The 9,464-nt window shown below is 38.0% G+C and overlaps 1 protein-coding gene across 4 annotated transcripts in view; it reads left to right on the top strand.

Moving 5' to 3' along the window:
* AP4E1 (adaptor related protein complex 4 subunit epsilon 1) overlaps nucleotides 1-8,814 on the top strand; it is a 65,020-nt gene extending 56,206 nt beyond the window's left edge. For all 4 annotated transcript variants that reach the window (XM_024742003.1, XM_024741946.1, XM_024742135.1 and 1 more), the window contains 4 exons: nucleotides 3,375-3,932; nucleotides 5,043-5,233; nucleotides 6,762-6,919; nucleotides 7,952-8,814. In XM_024742003.1, coding sequence (XP_024597771.1) covers nucleotides 3,375-3,932; nucleotides 5,043-5,233; nucleotides 6,762-6,919; nucleotides 7,952-8,112 — 1,068 coding nt within the window. In that variant the 3' untranslated portion in view covers nucleotides 8,113-8,814. The remainder of the gene's footprint in view (nucleotides 1-3,374; nucleotides 3,933-5,042; nucleotides 5,234-6,761; nucleotides 6,920-7,951) is intronic.
* The last annotated feature ends 650 nt before the right edge of the window (nucleotides 8,815-9,464 follow it).

Here is a 9,464-nt window from a genome sequence, read left to right as displayed (position 1 = left end):
CCGAGCTGATCTCCCTGTGCTGTGCGGCTGCTTTCCACTAGCTGTCTGTTTTACGTTTGGTACTGTATATATGACCATGCCACTCTCTCGCTTTGTCACAGCTTACCCTTCCCCCTCCCCATATCCTCAAGTCCATCCTCTGGTAGGGTCTGTGTCTGTATTCCCGTCTTACCCTTAGGTTCTTCATGACATTTTTTTTTCTTAGATTCCATATATATGTGTTAGCATATGGTATTTGTCTTTCTCTTTCTGACTTACTTCACTCTGTATAACAGACTCTAGGTCCATCCACCTCACTACAGATAACTCAATTTCATTTCTTTTTATGGCTAAGTAATATTCCATTGTATATATGTGCCACATCTTCTTTATCCATTCGTCCAATGATGGACACTTAGGTTGCTTCCATCTCCTGGCTATTGTAAATAGAGTTGCAGTGAACATTTTGGTACATGACTCTTTTTGAATTATGGTTTTCTCAGGGTATATGCCCAGTAGTGGGATTGCTTGGTCATCTGGTAATTCTATTTGTAGTTTTTTAAGGAACCTCCAAAATGCTCTCCATAGTGGCTGTACCAATTCACATTCCCACCAGCAGTGCAAGAGGGTTCCCTTTTCTCCACACCCTCTCCAGCATTTATTGTTTCTAGATTTTTTGATGTTGGCCATTTTGACTGGTGTGAGATGATATCTCATTGTAGTTTTGATTTGCATTTCTCTAATGATTAATGATGTTCAGCATTCTTTCATGTGTTTGTTGGCAATCTGTATATCTTCTTTGGAGAAATGTCTATTTAGGTCTTTGCCCACTTTTGGATTGGGTTGTTTGTTTTTTTGTTATTGAGCTGCATGAGCTGCTTATAAATTTTGGAGATGAACCCTTTGTCGGTTGCTTCATTTGCAAATATTTTCTCCCATTCTGAGGGTTGTCTTTTGGTCTTGTTTATGGTTTCCTTTGCTGTGCAAAAGCTTTGAAGTTTCATTAGGTCCCATTTGTTTATTTTCTTCATTTGTTAGGTCTGGTGGGTTTTTACCTTGTTCCTTCATCTGCGGTGTGTTTTTCTGTCTTCTCCTTTTGCTTATCTTACTGTGTTTGGGGTCTCCTTTTTGCAGGCTGCAGGTTCGTAGTTCCTGTTGTTTTTGGTGTCTGTCGCCAGTGGCTTAAAGTTGGTTCAGTGGGTTGTGTAGGCTTCCTGGTGGAGGAGACTAGTGTCTGTGTTCTGGTGGAAGAGGCTGGATCTTGTCTTTCTGGTGGGCAGGTCCACGTCTGGTGGTGTGTTTTGGGGTGTCTGTAGACTTATTATGATTTTAGGCAGCCTCTCTGCTAATGGGTGGGGTTGTGTTCCTGTCTTGCTAGTTGTTTGGCATAGGATGTCCAGCACTGTAGCTTGCTGGTCGTTGAGTGAAGCTGGGTGTTGGTGTTGAGATGGAGATCTCTGGGAGATTTTGCCATTTGATATTACGTGGAGCTGGGAGGTCTCTTGTGGATCAGTGTCCTGAAGTTGGCTGTCACACCTCAGAGGCACAGCACTGACTCCTGGCTGCAGCACCAAGAGCCTTTCATCCACCTGGCCGGCCCGCTGTCCCCACGACTGTTGCGGCTTCGGCCACTGGGGCCCCTCCAGAGCCAGTAGCCTCAGTGAGGCCGCCCTCCCCTCACGCTCCGGGGCAGTTCCGTGACGGCGGAGGGAAGAGACCCCGAGCTGGGAGTTCCAGCTCTGCAGAAACCGACTGTTTCTTTTCTTTAAGTAATTTAACAAAGTTGTCTGTCTGGTGTCTTCTGGCTTGTGTTAATTCTAACTAACAGCAGATTAGACAGTGCAGAAGAAAAGATCGGGGACTTCCCTGGTGGTCCAGTGGTTAAGACTCCACACTCTCAATGCAGGGGGCCCGGGTTTGATCCCTGGTCAGGGAACTAGATCCTACATCCTACAACTAAAGATCCCGTGTGCCGCAACTAAAGATCCTGCATGCTGCAACTAAAAGATCCCACATGCTGCAACGAAGATTCCATGTGCTACAGCTAAGATGCAGAACGTCCAAATAAATAAATAAATAAATATTTTAAAAAGTAAAGATCATACGCTTGAAGACAAAGTAATAGAAACTATCCAAAATCAAACAGAGAGAGAAAGAAAAGACAAAACAAAAAGCAACCCAGAGCATCAGTGACCTGAGGAACAATATTGAGCAGTCTAATGTACATCTAATTCGAGTCCCATGGCTACTGGAAATGGAAGTCCTCCTCCCCCCGAAACCCCCAACTTTTAAAATTAATTAATTAATTAATTTTGGCTGCAATGGGTCTTCTCTAGTTGTGGCGTGCGGGCTGTCTAGTTGCATTATACAGGCTCTAGAGTGCGTGGGCTCAGTAGTTGTGGCACATGGGCTTAGTTGCGGTATGTGGGATCTTAGTTCCCCAACCAGGGATCAAACCTGGAGTGCGTAGTCTTAACCACTGGACCTCCAGGAAAGTCCCCAACTTGTTTTCATTTTTGTGTTAATATAATGTTAGTTCTTGTTTTTTGGCTTGTGAATTGAAAGGTAAGAGACAAACTTAGCTGTTGAGACTTGGAAGAGAGCTAGAATTCTGGTTAACTAGAATCGTGTGAAAGATGGCCACTCAGTGTTCAAGCCTCCAGGAGGATGAACTTAAAGTAGACCCAGTCTGCTGCACTGATTCTACCTAGAACTTTGTGAGGCAAGGGGGCACTTGAGCCATCACTCTTCTTAGATGGATTCGCAGACATTTCCTTGGGAAGCTTAGCGCAAGAATCACAAGTTTGCTGTTCCCATCTCCTGAGTCTGTACCAAACATCCCTAGTTACTTTTAGAATTCTTTCCTGCCGTGTGTTCTAGTAAGCCACACTAGCTGATTCTTGAGGTGAAGTCAGTTTTTCTTCCCTGTTTATCGACTCACAGGTCATGAAAACAGGATTATTATAGATTACTGAACCAAAGTTTGACCCATCCCTGTATTTGAGGGTATCTTAGCTTCTACAGGACAACTCTGGAAACTCAAAAAATGGCTAGCTTTCTCACTGTTTTTAATTTGTGCAGTTCTGTACTCTAGTTTTCTTAAGTCTAACAAGTTTTTAGAATTGTTCATGATTGACTTTTTGATGTTATTTCTTTTTCTGATTTTATGTGTTTCTAGTGAGAAATAGATTTAGCTTACTAGTTCAGAGTTATGTAGCTGTCAGAATTTTAGGGCTTAACATTTTATTCATCCCTGAATTTTTGTTAATCTATGCTTTATAGGTAGAACCGTAGCAAGTTAGTACATTGCTCATTTGAAATTATAAAAAAAAAGTTTAAAACTCATGACTTAGTAGAATGGTTTCTTTTTCTATTATTATGTTTTATCTTTGCAGCTAGGAAAAGCAGATACCCTTTCTCACAAGTTCAGAAGGAAATCAAAAGTCAAGGAAACCAAAAGCGGGCAAACAACCACTGCTCAAAATATGACCTGTTCTTCCTTTAGTTCTTCATCAAATGTGACTTATGAAGAAGACTATTATTTGGATCATTTGCAGGATAGAGGAGACAAAGAAGTAAAGAAATTTTCTCTTAATTCAGAACTTTTAGATTCTGAGTCACTCACAGAACTGCCCTTGGTTGAGAAAATCTCAAATTGCAGGCTGTCTGCACCCTCTTTGTTTGCTGATAACAACATGGAAGTTTTTCACCCTCCCCAGTCCACTGCAGCCTCAGTTGCCAGTGAAATATCTTTAGCTGCTTCTTTGTTGGAAGAAACTACTGAACACATGCATTCAGATCTTACGGAGGTCTGTAATAATGAAACCATATCAGTGTCTTCTTACAAAATTTGGAAAGATGAGTGTTTGTTGATGGTCTGGTCAGTTTTTAATAAGAGTGCTTCAGAACTGAAAAGTGCTAACTTAGAAATTGCTCCTGCAGAAAATTTCAAGGTAAGACAATGAATTACTTAATGTTTCTTAGTGTAAGAAACATTACTTAGTGTTTCTGCTGTTGACTCATCTGATGGCTTGTAAATTTCTCCCACATCCTTCTTTCCTCTTAAGCAAAAACAGTGAAAGGTGTGACAGATTGTTTTATTATTTTAAGTAGGAAAAATTTATTCAAAAGAGACAAGGAAACATAATAAAGATGTATTGGGGAAGACTGAGAAAACTGACCCAATTTATTCTATGAGCTAGAATATATTGAATGGGATACTACCTGGGCCTGACCTGGGCAGAAGTTCCTGACTGTAGATGTGCATTAGAATCACCTGTGGAACTTAAAAACACAAAACCCAATTCAGGTGTCTGAGCTTTACCACCAGAGCTTGAGTAAGGGTGGAGAATGAGAGGGAAAGATTTTTTTTTTTTGCACTCTTCTAGCTTTAAAAATTTGGTGCTAGGGACTTCCCTGGTGGTCAAGTGGTAAAGAATCCACCTTCCAATGTAGGGACACAGGTTCGATCCCTGGTCAGGGAACTAAGATCCCACATGCCCCAGGGCAACTAAACCTGCACACCACAACTACTGAGCTCAACAAGTCAACTACTGTGACTCAACAAGAGCCCGCGTGCAGCAAACTATAGAGCCCGCACGCCCTGGAGCCTGTGCACCACAGTGAAGAGCCTGCGTGCCACAGTGGAAGATCCCGCATGCCTCAACGATTCCACATACCTCAATGAAGATCCTGCATGCCACAGCTAAGACCTGATGCAGCCAAAAAAAAATAAATTAATTAAAAAAAAAAACTGGTACTAGCTAGTATTGAGAGACACATGACTAGAGTTTAATCTGTTTTTTGTTGTTGTTAAACCATACAGACATTTTCATTGTAATACCATTTGTTACATAATTCTGACCTATGTATTATTATTTCTTAATTGTCTGTGCTAGTGAATTTTTCTCAAGTGAAGTTGTCAGTTATCTTCATGGTGTGGCTTGTTATTAACATCTCACAATTGTATGCTTTTGTACCACTTCAATTAAATAGAAAATAGTTATTCATATTATAGCCTGTATTGATCCCTTCTTCAATACTTACATTACTTTTATTTACAGATCACTGAGCAACCTGGATGCTGCTTGCCTGTAATAGAAGCAGAAAGCACCAAAAACTTTCAATACAGTGTGCAGATGGAAAAACCTTTTACAGAAGGGAATCTTTCTGGTTTTATAAATTACCAAGTGATGGATACTCATTCTGTTCAGCTCGAATTTTCAGTAAACTTATCACTATTAGATTTCATTAGGTAAATATTTTTTAGAATATTAATTCAAGTTATTCCTTCATTCAGCAAATATTCATTAGGCCTCTTCTCTGGACAGAGCACTGTACTAGGTGCTAGGGAGTGTAACAACTCAAAACTACACATACCCCTGCGTTTAGGGAGTGTTCAGTCTAGGGAGGAGACATCGAACAATCACATAAATGCATGTATAATTGTGAATTGTGCTATGAACAGGAAGTAAATGATATGATGGGCCATTATGGTGTGGGACCTGATATAGGTTCGAGTTGGCTGGTGATCTTGGAGAACTTCTGAGAGAAAGTAATATTAAAGTAATGTTTAAACTGAAATAATTTCAAAGATTCTGCCTGACTTTTTAAAAAGCTTTTAAAGTCTTTTTCATTTGTGTTTCATTTATTTGATTAATTCTTTCGTAAAGTCTGTTCATTAAAGTTTTAGAGATCTGCAAGAAAATGGCTCAACAAAGTTACTAAACTTTTATTAGACATACAGTATTTAGTATTTTACTAGCATTGTGCAGTTACCCAAATAATTGAAAACAACCTTTTAACCCTTCTGCTCTTATTTAGTATTATGAATATATTATACTGTATTCAAACATTTTTAAAAATGAAGCCTGCCTGAACCAAGAATGCAGAATACCAATGAATATCTGTAAAAAATTTTTTTTAACCTTCACACATCTACCTGTGTTAGACTACTATAATTTTTGCCCATTCTTTAAAGTCTTTTAGTAAGAACATGTTTATAAATCTGTCAGAGTATTTATTTATACCTGTGGTGCTGAAAAGATAGAATCTAGCCTTCAAAAAACTTACATTCTGTGACTATGAAGGTATGTCCCATGGTGAGCATTAGTAACCTGAAGAAGCACAACATATATGACACAGACGGTTCTTCTGTGCTTATTAATAAAATCCTCTGTATCTTAAAAAAATATTTTTCCTAATTATAAATTCAATACATAGTTATAAAGATTTAAATGCTATAGAAAAATATAAGTAGAATATAAAAATTTCCTGTAATTCCTCTCAGAGATACCCCATGGTTAACTATTTGATCTTCAATTACCTGAACCATTTAAAAAATACATTTATTAAAATCCTTTCTGTTGGTCCAGTTTGCTTAAGGTGCTAACTCTTTGTATTCTTACTCTTGTACATGACTTTGATAGAGTATCTCATCCCCAAATCTAAAGTATACATGAAAGAAAAGTTTTATATTTGAATGATTCATGAAATTACTTGGTGAAATTTTACTGTAATGACTAATACTCAGAAAAAGAGAGAACTGGGTGATTTATTGAAAAGACATTTGTTCTTTAATAACATTTGCTTTCAGCATTTTCTTCAGGTTGGAGGATAATGGTAAGTATTCTAATCATATTTGGTTTAAAAAACATCGATTTTGTGGGATTTACATTTACAGTGATTTTTTTTATTCCCATGAGTCATTTGAAATGTATTTGTCTGTTTAGAATTGTTTCATTCTTAATGGACATAAATCTAATTTTAAAAATTATTTTCAGGCCATTAAAAATCTCGACTGAAGACTTTGGTAAACTCTGGTTATCCTTCGCAAATGATGTGAAACAAAATGTGAAGATGTCAGAATCACAAGCTGCTCTGCCTTCTACCTTAAAGGCCCTGCAACAGGAACTAAGACTTCATGTTGTTGACATTATAGGTTTGTAGTGTTCTAAAAAGGCAATCTTGTGTTTATAGGGGCTTTCTTACAATCAGATAGCAAATCAACTCTTAGAAGTGTCAGATTTCTTAGAGCTGTATTTCATGTTATGAGTATCTTTCAGATAAGTGTGTTGTTCAGACTTTATTAAAGAATTTTTTTGTGTGGTAAAATATACATAATGAAATTTACCATTTTAACCATTTTTAAATGTACAGATTAGTGGCATTAAATACATTCATGTTGTGCAGCCATTGCCACCATCATCTCCAGAACTTTTTCCTCTTTCCTAACTAAAACTGTACCCATTAAACACTAACTCGCCATTGCCCCTCCCTCTCCAGCCCTTCGCAACCACCATTCTATTTTCTGTCTCTATGAATTTGACTACTCTAGTTACCTCATCTAAGTAGAATCATACAATATTTGTCCTTTTGTGACTGGCTTATTTCACTTATCATAATGTCTTCAAGGTTCATCTATATTATGTGTCAAAATTTCCTTCCTTTTTAAGCCTGAATATTGTTCCATTTTACGAATATACCACATTTGTTTATCCATTAATCTTTTGACGGACACTGGGGTTGCTTCCACCTTTTGGCTATTGTGAATAACGCTGCTTTGAACATGGGTGTACAAATAAATCTGTGTTTGAGTCCCTGCTTTCAGTTCTTTTGGTTAGATACCCAGAAGTAGAATTGCTGAGTCATATGGTAATTCTATATTTAATTTTTGGAGAAACTGTTGTGTTGTTTTCCACAGCAACTGCACCATTTACATTCAGCAATGCACAGGGGTTGCAGTTACTTCACATCCTCACCAACACTTATTTATTTATTTATTTATTTTGATAATCACCATCTTAATGGGTATGAACTAGTATCTCACTTTAGTTTTGATTTGCATTTCCTTAATGATCAGTGATGTTGAATATCTTTTCATGTGCTTATTGGCCATTTGTATATCTTCTTTGTAGAAATGTCTGTTGAAGTCTTTTTGTATTAAAGAATTTCTCACTTTGTTTTGCTGTAGGCAATGAAGGGCTGTTGGCCTGTCAGCTGCTCCCATCCATCCCCTGCTTGCTGCATTTCCGAGTTCATGGTGACATGTTAGCCCTGTGGTTCAGATCCTCCTGCTCTACTCTTCCTGATTATTTACTATATCAGTGTCAAAAGGTGATGGAAGGATCCTAGCAGAAGCTCTGCTTATATTTTACTCCCTCAAAATAAATTGTTTACATAGATAAACTAATTTACCAAAGTAAAAAGGACTCATGGTACTTCTAATGAAAATGGGGATTATTATAAGTGTGGTTTTATGTGTTTTCTTTATGATTCCTGATCAAGAAAGATCCCCAAGAAACTGTACCCCTAACCTTTTACTCAGGATTGTACAGTATGTTTGGGTCCTAAAACAGTGACCTAAGCTAATGTTATAAACTGCTAATGATTTATATATTACTTAGTGTAGAGGGACTGAAAATATTTATTTTGTTATAAATAATTTTATAGCAGATTTACTCTAGTGCTGCCTGATGTATAGTAAAGCCAAGTCTCAGTTCTCTGCATTAGTGGAGGGGAGACATGGACTTAATAATCCCAAATCGAATTCAAATTTGGCTTTGGAATGCAATGTATGCTATTTGGTAGGCAAGTCATTACTTTCAGTAATGTTTTGCTTAGATCAGTATTGAACTAAGTTGACACAGCACACACTAATAGTTCAGGAGATCTGTGAGCATGTTGGATACTGGGGGGATCCAATCTGTGGTACAGTTTTTTTCTTTTCTTTTCTTTTCTTTTGTGGTACGCGGGCCTCTCACCGTTGTGGCCTCTCCCGTTGCGGAGCACAGGCTCCGGACATGCAGGCTCAGCGGCCATGGCTCACGGGCCCAGTCACTCCGCGGCATGTGGGATCCTCCCAGACCGGGGCACGAGCCCGTGTCCCCTGCATTGGCAGGCGGACTCTCAACCACTGCGCCACCAGGGAAGCCCGGTACAGTTTTTATTATAGGTAACTTGTTACACATAATTACAGACAGTTAGGCTATAAAATTTGTTTTCCACTTGCGTTTATTTTTAAAATTCAAAATGAATCACTGTATTCTTGTTTTACAAACTCAGAGCCATTTACAAAATATTGTATAGAAACAAAACCTGTAAGAGCACACAGTACTAAAGCAAACAGGTATAAAAGGATTTTCAGTTATGGCAAATATCTTAGTTTCCACTTGGGGTTTTTTTTTTTGGCAAATTAAAATTTGTGATTAGAGTATAAATGGCAAAACCATCTTTCCTGGGCTTTGAATCCACTAGTACTCAATGGATACAACCAGAAGAGTGACTGTCTAAGTATACCATACAGGTTCTTCAGTAAAATATATGATTTTTATGTTATAGTTGTGCCTATATATATGGCCTTTGTCAGAAAAGAGGTTAAGCCTAATATGAATGATAGACCAGAATCTTGAGATTATACATTAATGTTAAAAACTGAAATAGTATTTTATAAAACCTTATGGTGCTGTGGAAAATATTTATTATTT

Source organism: Neophocaena asiaeorientalis, unplaced genomic scaffold, assembly GCF_003031525.2.
Source record: "Neophocaena asiaeorientalis asiaeorientalis breed wild unplaced genomic scaffold, Neophocaena_asiaeorientalis_V1.1 scaffold17, whole genome shotgun sequence".
NCBI classification, from domain to species: domain Eukaryota; kingdom Metazoa; phylum Chordata; class Mammalia; order Artiodactyla; family Phocoenidae; genus Neophocaena; species Neophocaena asiaeorientalis.
Note: the sequence above shows the minus strand (reverse complement) of the source record. Positions and strands in the feature narration are given on the sequence as shown.